This window comes from Mastigoproctus giganteus, chromosome 6 (assembly GCF_048544385.1).
Source record: "Mastigoproctus giganteus isolate SK-2022 chromosome 6, ASM4854438v1, whole genome shotgun sequence".
Taxonomy (NCBI): domain Eukaryota; kingdom Metazoa; phylum Arthropoda; class Arachnida; order Uropygi; family Thelyphonidae; genus Mastigoproctus; species Mastigoproctus giganteus.
The window spans coordinates 105,883,453-105,907,795 of NC_143580.1; the positions used below are offsets into that span (position 1 = coordinate 105,883,453).

A 24,343-nucleotide genomic window follows, 5' to 3' on the forward strand; every position below is an offset into this window, starting at 1 on the left:
GACGACGTTGTAGAGCAGATATCATCTTTTAAGGGCACAAAGGGTGATATGGTTGTACACATTGGCACTAATGATATTAAGAGTAGGAGACCTGCAGAATTACTTAACAAGTACAAGTCAATGCTGAAAAAAAGACGTGAGTTAGGGTTGAATTTGAAAGTGTCTGCAATTCTGCCCAGACACGATAGGAGGGAGTATATGATGAGTACCTTGTAGATCAATCCGGCCCTGGAGAGACTGTGCAAGGCTCAAGGGGTAGAATTTTTTTTAGCCAGGTCTGTGCTTGTTAACAGGAGAGACTGCTTCTACAGGGATGGGATACACTTAAATAGAAAGGGTGCAAGAATATTTGCTGATGCTATCAAGGCAGAGTTAGATGGGTTGGAAAACTGCTAGCTTGGGGGGATACACAGACTAATAGATTAACAGTAGTCGCTGGCAGAGGTAAAACTGGTTCTTGCACTACTTCTATTGAAATGCAATTGAGCAGCAGCCTGGAAAGCAAGGCAATCGGGTTTTCCAAGACTGCTGGGAGTCATAGTGGAAAAAGTAAATACATGGGATGTGTTAGGGTAACTAAGGGTAGAAACAGGTGCATGTACACCAATGCTAGGAGTATAGTTAATAAATTCGATGAGCTTAAACTGCTAGTCAAGACATCAAAGGCAGATATCGTTGGGATATCAGAGTCATGGTATCACACAGACAAAAGCAGTGCAGAACTGGAATTTGGGAGTACAATGTGTACAGAAAGGATAAACAGAACAGAAAGGGAGGAGGGGTTATGCTGTTAGTTAAGAAAGACAAAATCTAAGGAAGTGCATCCAATCGATGTTGGTGGACAGTGCAATGTTGAGTCTGTTTGGTGTGACATAAGCACTGGGAAAGGAAAAATGAGAGTAGGTGTGTGTTATAGGCCAAATGACTCTGATGACTATAATAATGAGCAATTGTGCAGATAAATAGAGTGGGCCAGTAAATTAGAGTGTCTTATTATGGGAATTTTAATTTCCCGGATATTGACTTGAATTTGTGGGTTGGTCACTCACACACTAGCAAGGCTTTTGTGGATTTATTGAATGATTGTTTTCTACAGCAGCATGTTTGGGAGGCAACTAGAGGGAGTAACACTCTTGATCTGATTATCAGTAGTGATTCTTCATGCATCAAGAATCTACAGATAAAGAAACAAATATGTGGCAGTGATCACAGTGTGCTGAAGTGGGATTTCCTCAAAAAGGTAACTACCATCAAGGGTAAAGGGAAGGGTTTTTGCTTTTGTAAAGGTGACTACGGTGGTCTAACACAGTATTTAAATTCTATACGTTAGACCAACTGATGATGTTACCAACAGCAAATTCAAAATGGGAAGCATTCAAAGAATTAATCTTGGAAGCTACTAGACTTTTCATACCAACAAAGAAATATTGTTCAAGATTTAGGCCTAAATGGAGGTCAGATGAACTAATTAGACATGTGACAGAGAAGAAAAATGCATGGGATACATATAAATTAACATGTGACACAGAATCCTATGATAGATATAAGATGGTCTGTTATCAAGTTACAAAGGAGGTTAAGCAGGCGAAGGCAGTTTACAAGAAATCTTTGGCAAAGGAAGTAAAGAAAAACAGCAAAGAGTTCTTTACTTATGTAAACTCTAGAAGGAAGGGGATGAATCAGATTGGTCCACTTGATATCGAAGGTTCAACTGTTGATAATCCTGCTCAGGTACCTAACAAACTAAATGAATATTTTGCATCTACATTCACACTGAGGAACTATTAAGGGAGTGCAATGTCAGAGGTGTATTACACTCTGGCAGTAAGCTAGTTAATCTTGTAATAACTGAGAGTAAAGTGGAGGAGAAATTTTTGAAGATAAACTAAGAAAGGCACCCTCAGGTGGATGGAATCTATCCAGTTATATTAAAGGTGGCAGCAAAGGAAGTAAGCAAACCCGTAGCCATAATTATGAGAGCTTCTTTGGACTCAGGGGAGGTACCCATGGACTGGAGATGTGCAAATGTGACCCCAATCTGCAAAGGAGGATCAAAGGGAGACACAGGTACTTACAGACCTGTTAGTTTAATTTCTGTTCCAGGGAAATTAATGGAGGCACTGGTTAAAAAAGCATTGCAGGATCATCTAGACAAGACTTCAGTTATAGCTCGGACACATCATGGGTTTGTTAAGGGAAAGTCTTGTCTGACAAATTTGATTAGATACTATGATGTAGTCACAAAGGAACTGGATGCAACGAATAACTTTGATATCATATATTTGGATCTTAGAAAGGCCTTTGATACTGTGCACATGGAAGACTGCTGCACAAACTGGAGCAGTGTGGCACTGGAGGCAAATTGCTGCTATGGATAAAGGGATGGTTGAGTGGGAGAAGACAGAGTGGTAATCAGTGGACACTGCTCTTCGTGGACTAATGTTATTAGTGGAGTCCCTCATGGTTCAGTGTTGGGTCCATTGTTGTTTTCTGTATTTATAAATGATACTGATGATGGTATATCAGGCTTAATGTCCAAGCTTGCAGATGATACGAAGGTCGGCAGGGTTGTTAATGACACTAATGGCAGTACACTGCTGCAACAGGAACTAGAAAAGTTAAGCAGATGGGCTGAGAGGTGGCAAATGAAGTTTAACATTGACAAACGTAAAGTACTACATATGGGAAGCAGTAATCCCAGAGTAACGTATCAACTCTGGGTAACCCACTGACAGTTGTTGTTATTTGGTTTTTAGGAGCATTAGCAACTAAGGCCATATTGCTCCGGGAATATGCGGTGGTCATTCCCTGACCTTTCCACATCCTCCGTATTTGGTGGTGACGGGCTCGAACCCTGGTCTAATCAAGAAGCATGTGCTATCCACTGCTGCTCCTTCCCACCTGGCTACAGAGGCGCCCCCATGGACAGTGGTAGAGAATGAAAAGGACCTTGGGGTAATTGTATAGGCAGATATGAAGTTTTCTGAGCAGTGCAGACGGTCTGCAACAGTAGCTCATGGTATTTTGTCAATGATATACAGGAATTTTTCTAGAAGGGATAAGGAGGTGATTATCCTCTTGTATAAGGCAATGGTCAGGCCACACCTTGAGTACTGTATACAGGTCTAGATGCCTCATTTTAAGAAGGATGTAGAGCTATTGGAAGTAGTACAGAGAAGGGCAACAAGATTAGTGAACAGAAGAAAGGGTTTCTCTTATAAAGAAAGGCTTAAGTTTAGCAAATTACTGTGTCTGGAGACTAGGCACCTGCCAGGTGATCTGATTGAGGTGTATAAAGCCTTGAATGGTTTGAGCATGCTCAATGCTGATGGGCTTCTTCCTCTTGCTCAGAATAATTATGAATTTATGCCCTGAGAGGGCATAAATTCAAATTGAGGAAAGACGGATGTAGGTTGTTGTTGTTGTTATTTGGTTTTTAGGAGCATTAGCAACTAAGGCCATATTGCTCCGGGATATGCGGTGGTCATTTCCTGACCTTTCCGCATCCTCCGTATTTGGTGGTGACGGGCTCGAACCCCGGTCTAATCAAGAAACATGTGCTACGCACTGCTGCTCCTTCCCACCTGGCTACGGAGGCGCCTACGGATGTAGGATAGATGTGCAGAAGTTTGCCTTTAGCCAACGGGTAGTTGGTTGGTGGAAACTTCCATCTGTCGTTGTAGAAGTTGATAGCCTATGTATAAGTTAAGTGCAATAGCATCATTAATACATAGCCAAATATGAATTAACAGAATATTTGCAAGGCGGTATCGTTTTAAGTTATATCTCATATTGTGAATACCTTTACAACGAGTTGCCATGATATTGCATTACTTCGAATAAGTAACGCTTCACCTGAGGAGAAGACTAATGTTACTTATTCTCAGATGGATACCACCACCCAGACGGCACCGTTTCAGGGCTGTTTGTCCTTAACTTATACGTAGTCTAGATTTTTTCATAGACTGAGGTTTTTGCCCTAAATGCTTTATAGAAGTTGATAGCTTAAATAGATTCAAGGCAGAACTTGAGAAACATTTGGAGCGAGGGGATGGGTGAACTAAGGGTTTTTTTTTTTTTTTGGCTGATGCTATATAAGCTTGCTAATGCTAACAGTAAGTTTTATGGGGGGGGGGGTTAAAATAATAGGTATTCTCCCTATCAATGTTGTTTTCTGAATTTGCTAGTCATGTTTGGGACACAAAACTACAATAAGATCTACAGAACGCAGCCTTTTCATATATTTTGGTGATTCTGCTAGTTAATTCGGTCCATTCTGGAGGAAGAAGAGTGGCATTTTCCTACTTACCTGCTCCTGATGGAATGAAGAACTTGGAAAAGTGGTGTCACCAAAGACATTTAAATTACCCATAAGATTAAAGGCAAGCGTCAGATGTACTAAGCACTTCACCCACCACGGAATCCTACAAAGGAACACCCACTCTGAAACTAGCAGGTATTGCATATGCAAATAGAATGGCAAGTTCAATTAGAGCATCATACCCACATTTACACTGCCTTGATCCTGTCCCAGGACCAAAGGAAGGAGATCTACTGAAATGCAGCTAACCCTAGTAGAAAAAATCACACGCCGCTTAATCCCAGTCAGGGCAGTATGGGATCTCCCATCCTGTTGAAGCAAGAGCTAAAGTGGTGTATTAAGGATGGGTCCTACATGATGCAACCCTGGAACCAAGGTATGGGCACTGTATCCCAGCAATGCTAATCTGGAAGGCCAGTAGTATCATTGATGAAATCCATTCTTCATTTCTAAGCACTCATCCTTTATCTAAACCTTCGTTTTCCAATCAAACTTTGTTAGCAAAAAAAAAAAAAGAGGAAAAGAAAAAGTTTGAGAGCCTCCGTGGGCTAGGATCATTAGAGAACTACATAAAAAATTGCTGCAAAACAGCCCCACACAAACACTACAAGAGTAATACTCAATATTATGCAAGACCAAACTGAAGAACAGGAAAAAGTCACATAATTTAGTAAAATTGATTGAGACACAAAAGTGAAGTTGGACCAATGCATTTTCCATGTACTTCTGCTTGCATTTTAGGGGAAAAAAAAAAAAAAAAAAAAGATGAATACTTAGACTTCGTTTCATTGCTATATAATAATCCACAAGAAATAAAATGCTTAAAGTTATAATGAACCATTGAATTAAAAATTAACAACAAAATTTCGTAGAAAAATTATTTATTCAATTTAAATTTGTATTCTGAATTTCTCTCTGCATCTCACAAAACTCTGGTTTTAACAGCACAGCATTTAGCTATGCAAAAAGTCACCTATCCAATGGGTAACTGAATTTCTCCAAACTGTTAAAAAAATGATTTCCTCCACTGAATAGTTAAAAAAATGATTTCCTCCACTGAATAGTTAAAAAAAAAAAATGGAAAACAATTTTTTAAACTATCCAGTGGGCGACTAAACTTCTCCAAACTGTTAGCCTCGACTACTCATGGAAATAAGTTATTCTAATGATTAACAACTCACTGGCTACAGAAGAAACTTTCTATAATCCAGCATATAATACCATCAGTTTGAATTTTTGCTAAATGGTTCTAGTGTCAGTTAACATACTATGAGGTCAGGAGCGCCAGAACTTTTTAAGTTGTGTATTATTTTTCAAGTTGTTCTTTGGGCTTTTAATTACATCGGAACTTCAAAAAGATAAAAATTTTAAACCTACTTAATTATTTTCAAGTTAATGAATTCAGTGTGCAATGCTTATCCAAAATTATCTGGTCATAGCCACTTACAGATAACCCCAATCCTCCCTGGAGAAATATCTTACATAATTAGTAGAGGGCAGTGGTTCTCTCAAACTGTTGTCCATCTCCCCCTCTCCTGTGAAGAATCCCTGCTGGGTAATTCTTTAATTTAGTGTTGTGGAATCACAGTGTGATAGCATCAGAGCACTTCAGTTCTGACATGTATCTGAATCAGTGATTCCTACCTGTTATTCTAATGAAGAATGTAGGTCACTTGTTCTACTTGCATTTCTATTGTGGAAATTTATGACACACTTTCAATAATTTAGAAAGGATTTTAAAAATATATATATATTTTTTTACTTTTAAAGTTTTCATTTTTAATTCATATTTGCCATCTCTGTGCTTAGAACTTAAACTTACTATTTGGAGTTTGCATGTTGGATTACATCCCACCACCCCCAATGCAGTGTAAAAGATTTCTCATATTTTCAGTAAGAAAGAAAGAAAGAATTTTTTTTTTTTTTTTTTTACTGAATGTTTAGCATTATTAATTTTAATTTCCTGCATATACAGCAGCGATATTTTTGTCACATGCCTTCATGTAACACTATTTTAGGGATTCATGATATGAATACACCAAAAAATTTAGCAGAAAGGGATATATGTGGATGTGTATATATATTCTCTTGTTACAATGGTATTGATGATACCTTCACCATAAGTCCTGATATTTTCTTAAAATTTTATTACTTTATTTGGGGCAGTGGCAAAATCATTGCTGCTATAAGTGCATGAAATTAATATTAACAATGTTAATTGCAGCAAAAAAAAAAAAGTCTCTTAATGAAAACATAATAAATGCCTTACACATGTTGGTGCAGGGGAGGTGGGGGGTTGAAATTTAACATGCAAGCTCTGGATAACAAACAGGCAATAAAGAATTTAAAGCAAGTTAAAACTTTCATCACTGAGATGCCCAAATAGAAATTAAAAATAAAAACATTATAAATATTAAAAGTTTAAAAAGCTATTTTTTAATTCTTTCTGAATTGCTGAAAGTATATCGTAAATTCCCAGCACAAAGATAGAGTGATACACATCTCTATGCTACAATCCAATGTGTTACACAGTAATGCTGCAATAATAAAGTAAGGGTTATCCCCTTTCTTCCTGTGACCGCTTCCTCCTAGTATGAGAATCACTAGCACAGATAAGAGTATCTGTCATGGGACAATAAATATCACTCAACTTTAGGAATTGAAATAAAATGGAAAAAGCTGACTTACTGTCTTTTAGTCGTGTTTCTTTTTTTGAGTAAGCAGTAGAAATTTTCATTTTCAAACTTTCTCCATCAACTTTCAGATTTTTATGAATAGCAGTTTCAGCATCTTCTCTAAATAAAAATGTTACTTTAGTTGCAAATTGTTTTAATGACAAATACAACAAAAATATAAACTAAAAAGTTAAAATTATATACTAAATCTGATGAGATATATATTAAAAGCTAAAAAAATGGATACAATTATAAACAACACTACATAAAACAAATATTTTTATGAATTCAAGAGTGATTCATAGTGACTTCATTTGGGCACACAACATTTGGGAAAAAAATTAAACAATTAAGGTGAGAATATAAATACTATTACAATAAGGCAAAATAAAAATATAAAAGGATAAAAACTAAAGAATGGGAGGAGCATTGCATCATACTAAATGTGACACTGATCTGGTGCTACATTGCAAATTCTGTACTAATTACACATTTGACAAACCAGATCAATATTAAGTTAAGTTTTTAAAAAGCAGTGAGGAAATTCTGAAGAAACAGAGAACATTTTCAGTTTAATGAATATGATCATAGCTTACAGTAGCTGAATATACAGGAACTCCCCGACTTACATAAAGGTTGCGTTCCGGGGAACACTACGCAAGTCGGGGAATTTCCCCCATGCTTCTGCGGCACTCGCAACTGTGCTCACTGAATTGATTGCATCAAAAGAAATGTTTGACAAACATGTAAATAAAATTATTTTATTTATTATTAGAAATAAAATAATATTTCTAATAATAAAATAAAATAAAATAATAGAATTATTTTATTTTTTATTTATTCAATTTTTTATCTCGTGTGCAGGAAAAATTACAAAAGCGTGCAATTTAAAAAAATTTCAAAATTATAAGATTATTAAAAAAAAAAAAAAAAGAGGAGACAGTCGTAATATCAGGAAGTTTTACCTCTCAAACATCAAGTTTTAAGCAGCTGCAGAGGTTGAGGGCTGTGCAGATTTAGAAGAGGTCGGCCGCTCAACCTTATGTATGAAAGAACATATTAATGGATGACTGGACAGTGGCTTTATTCTTTTCATCGTAGATTTCTTTGTAGCAAGCAAGCATATCATTCACCCCTCTGTTAACCTTTAAGAATCGTTCGCTGTCAGGATCCATCTTCTAAAACCTTGCCATTGCCATCTCTCTGGTTATGAAGCGTCTTAGCTCCTCGTTTGGTTCACCATGAGCTTTATCAGCATTTTCTTCTTTCACGATCGCTGTCTGTAAATCAATGTTCTTTGTTAGATAATTCCTTCTCTTCTTCCTCTATTAACTCCTCCACGTCTTTGGCATCAACCTCCAACTGAAGTAGCTCTACAACCTTTACAATCTTATCTGTAACCTCTTCATATGATTCGTCTTTTTCAATTCCTTCGAAGCCTTTTACATGCTGTGGGCATATTTTCTTCCATGCGCCATTTCAACAACTTTTAGTAATTTCCACCCAGGACTTAATGTTTAAGATGGTGTGATAAATATTGCAAGATTTCCAAAAGTCTCTTAACGTAAATTTTTTCTCATCGTCTACTGCAGACAATGCCTGAGCAAATGTTGTGCATAAATAGTATGCTTTTAAATTTTAAATAACACCCTGATCCATAGGTTGGATGAGTGAAGTAGTGTTTAGAGGTAGAAATATGACTCTCACGTTCAAATTGAAATCATCTAGATGCATAGGATGTCCAGGAGCATTATCTAATACAGGGGTGGCCAACGAGTCGATCACGGATTTAATTTCGGTCGATCACGACGAATTTTAAATATACAGTTATCCCTTGATTTGTGCACCTTGTGCAATGAAATTTTTGAGATCACGGCACATTTTGAAGGAAAAAAGTAGATTGCATCACATATTAAGTTGGCCATTCCTGATCTAATAGAAGCAAAAGTCTTGAAAGGAATGTGTTGTCTGTACAATATTTTTCAACTTCGAGAATGAAGCAGCATTTAAACCAATCTTCAAAGAGAGATATTGTTATCCGTGCTCTCTGGTTCAATCAGAAATGCACAGGTAAGGTGGCTTTATTGATGCCCTTAAATGCACAAGGATTTCCAAAATGGTACACAAGCAGTGGTTTTAATCTGTAATCTCCCACTGCATAAGCCCCAAACAAGAGCGTGGCTCTATCTTTTGAGGCCTTGAAACCTGGCATTGTATTTTCCTCTTTGGCAATGTATGTTCGATCCGGCATTTTTTTTCCAATACAGAGCAGTCTCGTCAATGTTAAAAATTTGCTGCATTGAATAGCCGCCCTCATCAATAATTTTTTCCAACATATCACAAAATTTCTCTGCAGCTTAAGAATTGGCACTGGCGACTTCACCGCATACTTTAACATTGTGGAAAACAGCATGATGCTTGAACCTATTAAACCACCCATTGCTTGCCACGAACTTGGGTTGAGGTTCACCGTACTTAACATCTTTATGAATACTTGTTGCTTTTGCTTGAATTGCCATTAGACTCAGGGGCACACGTTTCTGAATCTGATTTTCCATCCATATTATTAATAGCCATTCCATCTTCAATATAGCACCTGAACGCTGTTTTGTGATCATTGTGATCAGAAAAGCCCAATGAACCAGAAAATGCAAATTGTTTTTATTTTATGGTCATGACCTCCAGAAATGTGCTTTAGAAAAATATTACAAAGGCATTCAAAAATTGAGTGCGTTGATCCTTTGACATGTTCTTTTATATGCACACTGTCCTTTAAAATAGTATTCACTGTTGAACCAGCGAGACCTAATTCCCTTGCAATAGATGACAAACTTTGTCCTGCTTCGTACCTCTTAATCATTTATCTTCATTTCTAAATCAACTTTGTTTCGTTTCCTGGCACTACCACTACTTGCACTTTTCATTGGTCGCTTTCCCTTCATCATTGCAATATGTAAATAGGAATGAAGAGAAGTTTCTGAAAATTTGTTTTTTATATGATTGAAGATTTCAGTGAAGGGGAACACATTTCACCATAATAGCGTAAAAACCTACACAATTGCAGTTATCGGTATTATCGCAAATGCAATAAGATCGAGTTTACTACCCGTTTATAATTAGACGTACTAACAGAAAAGCCCAATGAACCAGAAAATGCAAATTGTTTTTATTTTATGGTCATGACCTCCAGAAATGTGCTTTAGAAAAATATTACAAAGGCATTCAAAAATTGAATCTTATAATGGGAACATATGATGACAACAAAAGGGTAGTGTAATTTCCATTATAAATATGACCTTTTAGAGAAATAAATGGCTTAGTTATACAGCAAAATTTTCAACTTCTAACGACTTGGAATGAATTACAAAAAAAAAAAAAAAAAAAAAATTATTAATGCGTTACGATATTTTCACGATACCTCCATTTATTCCTATGGATGCAAAATACATTTCCACGATTTTTTTAAGTTTGCACCAGCCGGCAAAAACTTACACAAAGTCGAATTTCCCTAAGTCGAGTATTACGTAAGTCAAGGAGTTCCTGTATATCCACTTCTCGTGCTAAAGTATTTCAAAAGATACTGAAATGCAGTGGCCTATATGAATTTTGAAGTTGTTATAAAAACAGTTCATTAGCAAACAGGATAATTTTTTTTAAATTTATTTAGATTCAGCATATTGTTCTTTAATCTTTCATTTCCAGGTATGTCCTATAGACCAGTGGTCTCCAAACATTTTTGGTTGTGCACCCCGGAAAAAAAATATTAAATATACAAGTTTAATATTTTTTTTATTTATAAATCATTTACATGGAAGGCAATCTAAAATTACATATAATTTTAAAAGATTACAAATAAAAAAATACAAAACAAAATTAAATAGAAGTTCAAGTACAAAATGATAAGAAATCGTTAATGTAACAATTGTAGTAAATGTAATGCAATACTATTTGTTTTATTTATAAATAATTTACATGGTATGTAATATGGTGCTGTTTCTTGTAGTCAATCTATCATGCGAACTCCTCTGACCGTCGTCCCGGAGTATAAACAGAAAATTTATTTATTTATTTATTATATCTAGATTATATATCATTGTAGAAAACAGCCCTTACGATTTTATTGAGGATTATCTCATGCGCCACTAGGGGTGCACGCACCACACTTTGGAGACCAGTGCTATAGACAACATGTAAAAGCAATATTATTTTTTCCATGGTTAGCAAATCTCGATTTAGCAAATAATACAAATTTTGTGCACAAAATTTATTATCTACCAGAAATCATACTGCGACTTAGTGTGATTGCAGTTCAAACAACAACAAATGATATTCACTGATTTTCTATACCAGAAATCATTCATATGCAGCCATAATCATTGCAAGTGATGCCTCATAATGAACACAAATCAAAGGCATGCTGCTTGAGACAATCACAGCTGCCTTGATTCTCAACAGAGATCAGGTTTTGTGGGTAAAAAAAAAAAAAAAAAAAAAAAAAAACATCTCAGCAATAGAGATGAAAATTTTACCTTGCACCACATAACCTTTATTGCTGAATAGTGAAAAACAATTGTTTTTTTTAAGTGCAGGGCTAAGAAATGGAGTTGGAATAAATAAGAGAATAACTATAAAAGCTTCTCTGCATAATGAACTGCAGAAAGTGTTTGAGTAGTTTGAAGAAATGAATTCTGCAAACCTACTAATCAATGAACAATAATCAGAGAGAAGGCTAACAGAGTAACATTAAAATTCATCTCAACTTTCTGTAATGCTTGCAGTATCTCTGTAGCACTTTTCCCAAGTTTAAAGAACTTGATGTTAGCACACTATTTAAACTGCAACATTCCAAAATCAATCAGCTGTGACACACACACACAAGTGAAGTGGTCAAGCCAGTTCCCACTTAGCATGCATGCATGTACACTAAGGTCAATGCCCCAGAAAACATTACAGCTGTAGCACAAACCATTTAAATACCAGCATACAATTCCGGGAACTTTTTGAATGTACTGCGTATATGGTAAGCAATGATTTATCCAATTCAGGAAAAGAAAAATGTATGATATTAGTAATAGAAGCAATGGACTTCCTATTTAGGAGAATGTTTGAGATGTTTGTTTCATTAGCCAAGAGTGAGGTAAACATGATTGGGACTTGCTTTGTGGCTGGAATGAGGAAAGCCTGATGTTCTCTTGCATATTTTGTGCATTGAATGAGGATGTGTCTGATACATCTGAGTAAGCACCATGTTACAACAATGACAGTGAGAAAATCCTCTGCTCTCAAAAGACGAGCTTGGGTAATATTTGTGTGTCCTGTTCACCGGCAAGCTAATATTACCACCTGCTAGAGATTTTATTTGAAGCTTGAACATTCCACATCAAGCAAAGAGACCGCTGATTTTGCACCATTATGGCTAATTTATTTCCTTGAATTCCTATATAATCAAAGACCCACTAAAACTACTTATGTGCTTCTCCTAAGTTCAACTAAAGTATTCAAGGTGGCAGCTATCTTTTTTTATTACTGAGTAATGATGCTCATGGCAGTGTTCAGGGCATGGAGTGCAGTTAAAGGATCTGAGAAAATTATATTCTTGTTGGAATATGGAGAATACAATATACTTCGGGTTATTGAATTGCTGTTAGTTTTGTGGACCATATACTGAACTACTGAAATGAACTTGTATAGGAATTCATTGGCAGTTTAATCTTAAGGAGAACTGCAGCCATTCTGACATGAGTATAGTTCTTTGACCCATTATGCACTACAGTGTAGTTGAGAAATTGATCCACTAGAGCACTGTTTAATTTCAAGAAACTTTCTTGGGATTTTTTTTTTATGTTTTCATTTCTGGAGATATAGATCATATGGAAGTGTGGCAAAGAAACAATTAAAAGTGGACAGGTATTTGCAACATTATCAAAAATCAGGTTAAAGTCTTAACATTTGTTTGATTCTTATGACTGAAGTGCAGTTACCAGCATAGCACTGTTGTTATAAGGTGTTTAACTGAGGATTGATTAATAATTTTTACATGCATATTAATTTTTATTAACTTTATATGCACAAATTAATATAAGTTGTCTTCTAATTAAGAGAGATGGTTCGGGCACTTCCGTATACAGTACTGGAGATGGTGCACTATGCTTCTAGGGCAATGCACATTATACTGTAATGAACAGGGGAAGGGAATTCGGTCTTGCTGTACTATACACTAGTGATCTACAGTCTAGTTTGGATGATGCTTAGTTTTTGATGCCAGGATGTCTCATCTGTTTTATATGTTCTGAAAAAGTATGTTTATGGTCTAACATGCATTAGAATTGTAAACTGGTGTGTACAATTTCAACTAGAACAGAGGTTCCCAAACTTACACTCCCTTAATATATTTCATAAATTCCACGACGCCCCCTCCCCAGAACTTATAAAATATGTGCAAATAAACAGATCTGACATAATATTTAGTTATGAGTATACATACTTTTCGAGAAACTGAATTTTAACTACAATGCTAATAATGAAAGAGTTTCACACCACAATAAGATCTTTATCGTGTTATTATTTTTAGTTTTCTACTTATTAACTTTAATTTCAAAAGTTTTCAAAACTAATCTGTAATACCAGAAAATGTTAGGCTGACAAAGACAGATTATGAGAAATAACTGGTTAAGAGAGAACAAAGAGTGGGACAAGGAGTTTTTCACATATGTGAATACAAAAATACAAAAAAGAAAAGATCAGACCCTTGTGTAGTGGGTGCAGTTAAGTCTTCAAAAAACACAGTGCTGATGCTGCAGATGAATTGAATAGGTACTCAGCATCGATATTTACAGAAGAAAAGACTCCTTGCAGTGAGAAGACACCATGCAAGTGAAGCTAGAAAGCACAAAATTAGCAATATTAAAATTTAATATTATTTGTTAGAAAAATTTTTTGAGCCTAAAGGTGAGTAAGGCTCCTAGAGTTGATGACATATACCCAGTAATTTTGAGGGAAGCAGCAAAAGATTACATTGAACCATTAATGTTAATTATGAGGGCATCACTGGAGTCTGGAGAGATTCCCTTGGACTGGAAAAGTGCCCATGTATCACCAATACATAAAGGCAGTTCTAAGAATGAAATGGATAACAACCAACTGGTCTTGTAATGAAACAGAAAATAATTTTATATATTTTCATGAAGCTTTTCACTTCATTACAGGTTCTGATTCATCAACTGAGCAATTTTCCTCATCTATACCTATGTTATAATCACTGCCATGTATATATATATATATATATATATATATATATCTGTTTCTATTTCATTCAATTCACTTTTCATGTTCTCCCTGATGTTGCAGTGGGTTTACCACTTGTTACTCAATTGGAGAAACCTAATTCAAACTCCATCAGAGACCAGAGGTATCAGCAAAGGAGTTCTTCAATCCAGGATAGCTAGGATCACAGATGGAAATTCCTGTATAGGCCATTACAAAAACATTGCTTCCATAATAGCTTTAGTGGGAAGTTCCAAATTTCTTTAAAAATCGTCAAATCTGTTGATTCCTGGTATAAGATCAGCTTTTTTCCCTAACATGGTTGTCACTTTGCATATAATAAAATATATGCAAAGTGAAGCAAAAATTCTAAAATTAAAATGTGTTACGATATGATTTTCTACCTGATTAAAATAAAGCATACTTTATATAAAATATGGCAGTAAAAGGCTGCCATTAAGACTGATATCATCGTCATTACATAGTCCAAAAAAACTTACCTCAAAGAATATGTTACATAACCAATGTTTTTCTCTAGGGAAGTGGTTTCTGAAAGATAGTAATGGTTAATAGTAAATAATAAAAAATAAAATAAAATAATTAAATAAATAAATATAATAAAATAAATAATTAAATAAACAGCTAAACACGATTTTCCAATTCCCCTTCACTGTCTCCAGAGGCATTTTGTAGGCAAATATGGAGTGGACACAGTGGATGTTTATTGTCATTTGGACAAATATTCATATCCTGGCCAAGCTACTGACAGGAAGATATGATGCACCAGTACTTACAAGCATCATCTTGCACCCATGAAGTCAGAGGCAATCGTGCAGCCTGCAAATTAGGCCCCTTCACTCTAATCTAAACTCCTTGAAAAGTTTAAATAGGATGTTCCCACTAAATACTATAGAAACCCTAAACCGATTTCAGGTTAACTATGAAAAACTATGCTCCAATAAGGCCAACAGAAAGACTATCTACCAACAAACAAATGAGTTGCAACACTACTAGCTTGAACCCATTGCCTTTTAGTTACTCTGAGTTATGCTGTCATCACAACATTCAGGTACGAAGTTAATAAATTTAGTGTTGCGAATGCTCCTCTACGAAGATATCCAGCAATGAAGAACAAAATTTTTATATTAATAAACATATTTCCTTTATTACTAAATTGTAAATGTATCCTCTGCATTGTAAATATACCCCTCTGGCTTGCACGCCATACATGGGGCAATTGTAACTTGCAATAAATTGAATAAATATATAAATATAATAAAATAAATAATTAATAATAAATTGGTTTCTGAAAGATGGTAAAGATTAATAATAAATAAAACTGAAGGTCCAATACACAGTGAAGTAGATAATCTTGAATATGAATAGACCTTTATTTATTTTTTTTTTTTTTAAATGTATTGCTTAAGGACAATACAGTGTAAACCCCTGCTATTCGCGGTATCTATATTCGCGGTCGCTGATTTAATATAAAATGAAACCTAAAAAAATGTGAATTTTAAAGCGCCGTGAACATTTTCTGCCATAAAAAAACATGGGCGTGGCTAAAATTATCTTTCCCAGTCAAAACAGTGCTCAGTGGGTGGGGGAAGAGGGGTGACAAAATTGCAAGCGTGGATGTTTCTCGCTAATCCTTGTTCAGTATGTGTTATGCACTTGTCACGGAAGGTTTCGTCGTTTGCTTTTAATTTATATGCTTATAAATTGAATAAATTTATCAATTTATAAATTGATATGCTTACAAAAGTGATAAATCTACCGTTTTGCAGTGTAAAACAGACTTTTTCGAGTGTGTTAATGGAAGAAAGTGTCTTTATTGTGGACAAGTTCTTTCTAACCCGTACAAAAATATGGCTACGAATAACAAGGGAAATGTGAAAAGATCAAAGAAGGTGACATTAGCGAATAAAATTGAGTTATTAGATAAAATTTCTAATGGTGAAAGTGTCTCTTCAGTGGCAAAATATTATAAAATCAATGAGTCAACGGTACGATCAATCAAGAAATCGGAAGAAAAAATCCACCGTAGTGTCCGTGAAAATGCGCTAATTGCTTCAAAAATTTGCTCTGTAACTCGCGCTGTTAAATTAGAAAAAATAGAAAAAGCTTTAAATCAAGTTAACTCATTATTTGTGAAAAGGCAAAACTCCTTTATCAACACTTTAGCAAAACTGGTGATAGCACTGGCGGGATAAGTTTTTTAGCTAGCAAAGACGCTGGTTTGAAAGAAGATTTGTTTGAAATTTCTAATAAATATTACATTTAATATTAAATTGTTTCTTATTTTCATTTCGTTGCCATATGCTTGCATTTCACTATGTACTGTCAATGTATATAGTCATATTGTGAAGGTACATATGATACATACATAGACAAAATTTTAGACTAGTTTTTCTTATATATTTCATACTTTGGAACGGAACCCCTTTATTACTATGGGAGCCATAACTCAGTATTCGTGTTTTCGGAATTCGCGGCAAAAGTGGGGGAAACTAACAAAATGGCATTCGTCTGCTATTCGCATGGGAATACGGAAATAACCAATCTCAAGCAAAATGCCAAGAAATAAGTCAAATAAAATAGCTTGCCCCTAAGCTGGATACAGCTTACCCGCTAAGATATTTCAATACCTTGTTTGATTTGCCATTTCATTTGAGACTGGTATCCTTTTGTTGGTTTGAGTGGGAGCACAAGTTACAATTTTCTGAACACTAAAATTCATGATTCATAAATAATTTTAATGTGTATATTATCCATAAGAAGTACCCTGAAAGAAAAAAAAAAAGGAAAAAAGAAGTGCCTATTCTTATCCAAAATACATAGTAAGGATTAAATAAAATTTCAATAGTACATACAGAATAATTAAATACTTAATAAAAATTTAAAACATGTAAACTTTATTTACATGTTTTAAATTTTTAAACTTAACTTTATAACTTTTTAACTTTATAACTATAAAGCTAAATACAGGGTTGTTAAAATTAAAGTATCCCTATGCAGAGGGCTCTGGAGCGAGTTCTAAGCCTCGTACTGAAGAGAAATTTGGACAACAGTTACAATAAAAAATGCGCTCGCCATTTATTTGAAAAAAAAAAAAAAAAAATCACAGTAGACTCTCGATTTTCTGGGATAGATGGTAAAATCCAAAAGTCCCCAACATACGTAAGAGATACGTTCCAGGACTTCTTATTTCGTCGAGTTTTACGTAACTTGGAAATGACTAGTAACATATTGCTACTATATTTGACTAGTAACATATTGCTACTACATTATTGACAAATCTGAATTCAGGCGATACTTGTTAATGTTTGACCATTTTCATACATTCTTATTAGTTTAATTTCCTGATCCAAATTGATTGCTTTCCTTTTCTTGATAGATTTACTAGTACCGCTGTCACTATTCTCTTAGTCGGCAGGCACCTTCGTAGCCAGGTGGGCAGGAGCAGTAGTGCGTAGCACACGTTTCTTGATTAGACCAGGATTCAAGCCTGTTACCACCAAATACGGAGGATGCGGAAAGGTCAGGAAATGATCACCGCATATCCCCGGAGCAATATGGCTTTAGTTGCTAATGCTAATAAAAACCAAATAACAAGCAAACAAACTTAGTTGGCACTATGATAACGGTCAAAATTAAAATTTATGAAAAGAACTTCACAGGACTAAGGCAAAAACTCACTATTAATCACCCCGCGCGAACTCACATTTTAGTAGAGCACATTTCTGGAGGTCAACAAAAAACAATATAAACAATTTGCACTTTCCGTTTTATTGGGCTTTTCTGTTAGCACAATCTATTATAAAAAAAAAAAAAAAAAAAAGGGTAAACTGCAGCCATTATCAACCCACTGCAGGATGGAAGCCTCCTCAACAATTCATGCTGAGGGAAATGGACCATAACCTGCCACGCTGGTCCAATGTGAGTTGGTAGATCGACCGTATTTAACAGTCAGGGGCTTGAACCCTGGTCTACTCAAAGAACGTGTGCTACTGCACTCCCACTACTGACCACTTGGCTACGGATAATGGGTAGTAAACTTGATCTTACTGCATTTGCGATAATACTGATAGCTGGAATTCTGTTGGTTTTTACGTTATTATGGTGAAGTGTGTGTCCCCTTCACTGAAATCTTCAGTCATATAAAAAAAAAAAAAAAAAACATAACTAAAAACATCTCTTTCCTATTTTTTTGCTTATTACTCCGATCTCATTTGTGCAATTTGTGCATGCCATGATCGTCGTTATTGATTGCTTATTATTTTTTTGTTGTTTTAAATTTTACAATCCTAAAAAAATATATATAAAAAAATTTTTAAAAAAAATTGAGTGAAAACAAATTTACGTAAATCCGTAGTTGCATAAGTTGGAGACTTACTGTATCAGAAAATGTTCAGCAATCTACGTAAAAAATATGGTGATAGATAAAAAACTTACCAGATACTCGTGTATCCAATATGATGCCTCCCTTTATTTTTTGCGATGTCGATTTTAAATCTAATAGTTTTCCTTTATTTTTTACGATGTCACGTATGGTTTGGTCACCAACGTTATAATGGTTCATTAAAGATTTAACGGATGCACCGTTTTCAAACTTTTGAATAATTTCAAGTCTTTGTTTAACTGAAAGGGCAACTCTTTTGCGTTTACCCATCATTTTCGCGATTTATAAACAAAAATATACATATATATTTACTAGATAGTATGAATCAGAGCTGTAATGCTCAATACGTTCTACAATGATATTAATATTTGTAAAATGATAAGAGGAGTTTACCTCAATATAGTACGTAGAACACTTCCGTATGATACTCTCCAGAAATTAAAATGAAAAAATTGAAAAACTTACATTAGAGTAAAAAATAATTAAAAACCAATTAAATACAATTAAAATCAATTTAACACAATTAAATCAATTCAACGCAATTAAAAATATTAAAAAGAATCTAACGAAAATATTCAAAACGATTTTCCTTCTTTCTAAGAAAGAGGAAGGAAAATCGTTTTGAATATTTTAAAATGCAAGAAAAGCTTGTTTTCTTGCATCTTTTGCCATTACTACTACTACTTCTCAGCTCATATGCCCAAATTTTCAAGATCTTGTTTGCCACAGCACTGGTAGGGTTCACCACCCTAGTAACCTTTGTATCATCAATATCATTAATAAATATACAAAATAACAATGAACCCAGCACTGAATCCTGAGGAACTCACTAATAACAATAGGTCAAAAAGAGCAATTCCCACTGATAACTACCCATTGTCTTCTCCCACTCAGTCATTCCTTCCTGACTAAATGATCCAGCATTACTTCTTTCCAGTGACCCCCATTATTTTCCCTGAAACAAAAAAGTCAAAGCAACAGATGTGTACTCACTTTACCTTTTGACCCCCCTCCTGTAAAGAGGAGAGGCATTTTCATATCTTCAAACTATAGGGATCTCCTTCGAATCCCAGATTCTCTAATAATTATGGCCAAAAGCTCCTGTGCTTCTCCTCTTAATATAATTGGTTAGATTCCATCAGCTCCGAGTGCCTTGATTTCTTTTAACTTCAACAGTTTCTTTTTCCACTTTCTTCTCGGCTATCAAAGAATTCTTTTCGCACTTTCATCTTATTAAAAAATCATTTCAGTTATTAAAAAATTGTTTCCATTTCCTTTCAGTTATCACAAAATCATTTCCATTTTCTTGTTAGTTATCACAAAATCATTTAGCTTTCTGTCAGTTTGGAAACACTTCTACCATCACTGAAAAATTCCCCAAGTCTAAACACAGCTGCAAAATATCCATTCAGTTCAGTCCACTATATCTATAGTGGAAGAACATTGTGCTGAAATTCCCATTTTTCTTATATTTTATTTTTTCCACTTGTTCATACACCGTAATTGTCATGACCTGCATGGACATGCTAGTATGAATATTATGCACTGTTGACATTTTATCACTGAGTCAAAACATACTTGGTTCTCTTTGAAAAACACTCAATAATTTAACTTAAGACTATAGGCAGTTCTTGCTTCATGAGTTTTTTTTTTTTTCAAGTATCAACAAATTCGAAAATATGAACATTAAATGCAAAAAAAATGAATGTTAAACATTCATAAATCCCGCATTTCAAACTATGATTGTAGCTATACAATACAGTGCACCCCGCTTTATGATATTAATCCGTGCCAGAGATACCATCATATAGGGAAAATATCATATGTGAACCCAATAACACATTGTTTTTTGGTTATTCGTTCCAAGACCTCGGAAGTTAAAATTTTCGCTATATAATTAAGCTATTTATCTCTCTAAAAGGTAATTTTTATAATGTAAATTGTACTAGTTACCAATTCAAATCATTTAAACACACTACAATTTCATCGTTATCATATGTTCTGTTATAAGAATCAATTTTGAATGCCTTTGTGATATTTTTCTAAAGCACATTTCTGGAGGTCGCGACCATAAAACAATAAAAACAATTTGCACTTTCTGGTTTATTGTGCTTTTCTGTTACTGCAGGCAATTATAAACAAGTAGTAAACTCGATATTACTGCATTTGCAAAAATACCGATAACTGCAATTGTGTGGGTTTTTAATGTTATTATGGAGAAATGTGCTTCATAAATAAATAAATAAAACAAATAAATTTTCAAAATCTTCTCTTCATTCCTTTTCTTTGTAAAATTGTTACTCCGCGTGTATTTACCTAGGGTAAATACACGCAGGGCTCACATCTGGTGAGTAGGGCCTTGGCACACCCAGGGTCCTCAGCTGGACATCATTCTTCTCTTTCTTGGTGATTCCTTTCTACTTCTGACTCTCGCTCACTCGCTCTTTCTCTCTCAGGGTAACTCAAGAATTTGTTTTGGCTGGTGGAGCATAAGCCTCAGGCTTCCTTGCACCATATGGCTAATACTACTACTACTATTAATAATAAAGTATTGTGTTAGTTGCAATCAATCTCACTTGCACATACCATGTTAGTTAGTTGCAATTTGTGTGTGTGCCATAAAAAAAATTCTTATGCATGCCATCGTGAAATTTATGAAGAAAAGAGAAGATCGTGGAAACAAACGCCTCTTGAAGCATTTCTGAAGAAGATGACTCCTTGTGAATGAACCAATAATGAGTGCCGACCCAACAATGAGTGATCAACGAGTGTGCATTTAGTCGATGATGAAGAATAAACATGCTTAAACATTTGTAAGTCATAAATAATTTCTTTAAATTATAATTTGCTTGATTTTACAGGCTGTTTTCATTTCTTTGGATAAATCAATCATTGTTTAAATATAAACTAATTTCATTGTTGAGAACGTAACTCCTGTTTTCAACATTATGTATATGGGAAATAAATTCCCGTTTTACGAGCGTGTGCTAAGAACAAATTAACTCAAAGTCAGGAACTACCTGTATTGACAATGCATATGCAATTATTTAAGATACGTATTTTATCTTTCTATAAATTTATAAAGATATTATAAACAAGTGTTATTTAGCAGAAATCAGATACAGTTAACTTTTTTCAAAAAAACTCTTGTTTCTCTCTAATATGAAAGAAAGTTCTTTGCATCAATACATGTGTTAAGTAAAATAAGGTGATAAGCATTTTCTAGTGTAGTTTTACCAGCATTATTATCGCATCACCTTGTGCCTACTGGCCGTAGATTATTAGTTACTGTGTATTTTTTAATAGCGTCTTTGGTCTTCCTGTGTGCTGCTTTTTTGCACATCAGTATAATCATTGTTCACTTTGTGTATGCTGATGGAGCCTGTGAGGTGTAATGATATATTTATATTACTCCACTGTGTCCAATACGTTGTGCAGTGAAGCATTGCTTTTCATCACAATGGCATGGTTTTGCCTATCCCAAGACTTTTCAAAGTTCACACTCAATTGTCTTGATGTTATCACAGAAAATAAGAGAAATTTCAGTTTAGTTTGTGGCCACAAACAATAAATCAGCAAACATTATGTGTGAGTGCATTTCAGGAAAGTGTCACAATAGTATTCTACATTGCCAAGAAAAAGGATATAACATATTCTGATATGTAGTGCACATCGTAGTACTTCAACAAAGGGAAGGGAGCCTAACAGAGTTGGACAAGATGTGCTCTACATACGATATCAGCCACTATACTACATGCTGGTCCTACTAATGAATTTAGTAGGCATCAATCTGCAAGTGACATTTAATAACAATACCGTGCAAAGAAAAACAAAAATGATAGGCACATGAAGTATTGCCATTATTTTTGAATTATAGAAATAAAAAAAAAAAATATATATATATATATATATATATATATATATATTTTTTTTTTTTTTTTTTTTTTGTTAGTTTTAAGGTGTTTTTCATAAATATTGGCTTTTTTTGTGTTGGAAAAATGCCAGAGTTTCTTGCAATTAATTCCTCAAAAACTTAAATTCGATGGAGATTGTTTCATATTAAACACATTTTTTTCTGAAAAATTTTAACGAGCATTTTAAAGGTTAAAAATACATTTGCAAAATTTTCAATTAACATTAAACAAAAGCAATAAAATTAATATGCATTGGGAATGTAGTGGTAAAGGGTCAAGCATCAGTATATCTCAGAGCACAATTCAAAAAACTGAATACTTTTTTAAATATCGGAATAATATTACAGTTAAAATCTGGGTCGGGTCAAAGTGTTATATGACTCGTGCTATAAACAGTGCAAAACTGCTGCCAGATTAGATATATAGTTTATGCCAATTTGCACATATACACATATATATATATATATATACACACACACATATATATATATATATATATAACTGTGGCGTGATTATGTGTAACCAATCGACAGCACATAATGACTGTTAAAACATTTTCACGAAAGACAGAAAATCATTTAATCACACATAATACAAATAAGCATAAAATCAGAGATGCAAAATTGATAAAAATGCAATTAACAGATCTATGCACATGATTGCAAATGCACAGTATATATACATGCCTCAAAGGTGGTAATTGTGCATATGTCCGTTCTGATATTCCCTGTCAGAGACTTGGCAATTTGGAACCTCCTCTCTTTGATCTTCTCTGGCTCTCTCTAAAATCTCTCTACCTCATTGTGTCAAATTCATCTGTTGTCTCTACCGTTCTCCCAACTCCACTAATCACTTGGAGCTCTTTGACCTCCTCTCTTTGCAACTTGACTTTCTCCAATCCAACTTTCCTAACAGTGAGGTAATTTTCCTTGGTGATTTTAATGTTCACAGCTCCAGCTAGCTTCCATTTTCTAGTCACACTGACCCAGCTGGTCGATATGCTGAGGCTTTTGCAATTACTAATGACCTTGCACAGATTGTTCATTTACCTACAAGAATACCGGACAATCCTAATAATACAGCCAACATGCTTGATCTTTTTCTCACAGACAACCCTTCTAAGTACATGGTCAAAGTGAGAGGTCCTTTAGGCACTTCAGTTCACAACTTGGTGATTGTCTCTTCTCCAATGGAGCCTTTATCTCATGGCTATTCCCAACCACGTGTTGTTTGGCATTACAAGAATGCAAAATGGGATGACCTGCGAGATTTCTTTTCTTCTTTTCCTTGGTCGGATTACTGTTTCAAAACTTCTGATGTCAACGTTTGCTCAGATCGTGTCGGTGAAATTATTCTTGCAGGAATCGAATCCTTTATCCCACACTCCACTTTAAAATCTTGTCCTTTATCTAAACCTTGGTTTTCCAATAAATGTGCTAAGGCTGTTCAAGAGAAGAATGCTGCATATCGTAATTCGCTTGTTTCTAATTCTTCAGTTTCATTTTCTGCCTACACCAAAGCTCGTAACAATTGTACGGCAGTTATTAATCAGTCCAAACTAGAGTTTGAACAGGCTAAGAGTAGAAAACTTGCTTCTTGCCCTAATGGCAGCCAAGCATTCTGGTCTCTTGCCAAAGCTATTGGCCCCAATTTTTGCCCATCTCTGCTCCCACCTCTGTCCAAACCAGATGGTTCTGTTGTCACTTCAGTCAAGGATAAAGCGGACATGCTAGCATCCCATTTTTCTTCCAACTCATGTATTAATGAT

General features: G+C 34.8%; 1 protein-coding gene across 2 annotated transcripts in view; it reads right to left on the reverse strand.

Moving 5' to 3' along the window:
- The window catches only part of LOC150084488 (RNA-binding protein 28), a 141,483-nt gene that overhangs the window by 101,083 nt on the left and 16,057 nt on the right, over positions 1-24,343 (reverse strand). Inside the window, exons 2-3 of one of the 2 annotated variants that reach the window (XM_090375240.1) lie at positions 14,760-14,808; positions 7,010-7,116 (exon numbers count right to left, since the gene is read on the reverse strand). In XM_090375240.1, the coding sequence (XP_090231366.1) occupies positions 7,010-7,116; positions 14,760-14,808 (156 nt within the window). The remainder of the gene's footprint in view (positions 1-7,009; positions 7,117-14,759; positions 14,809-24,343) is intronic. The other variant, XM_090375241.1, reaches the window with a different exon arrangement.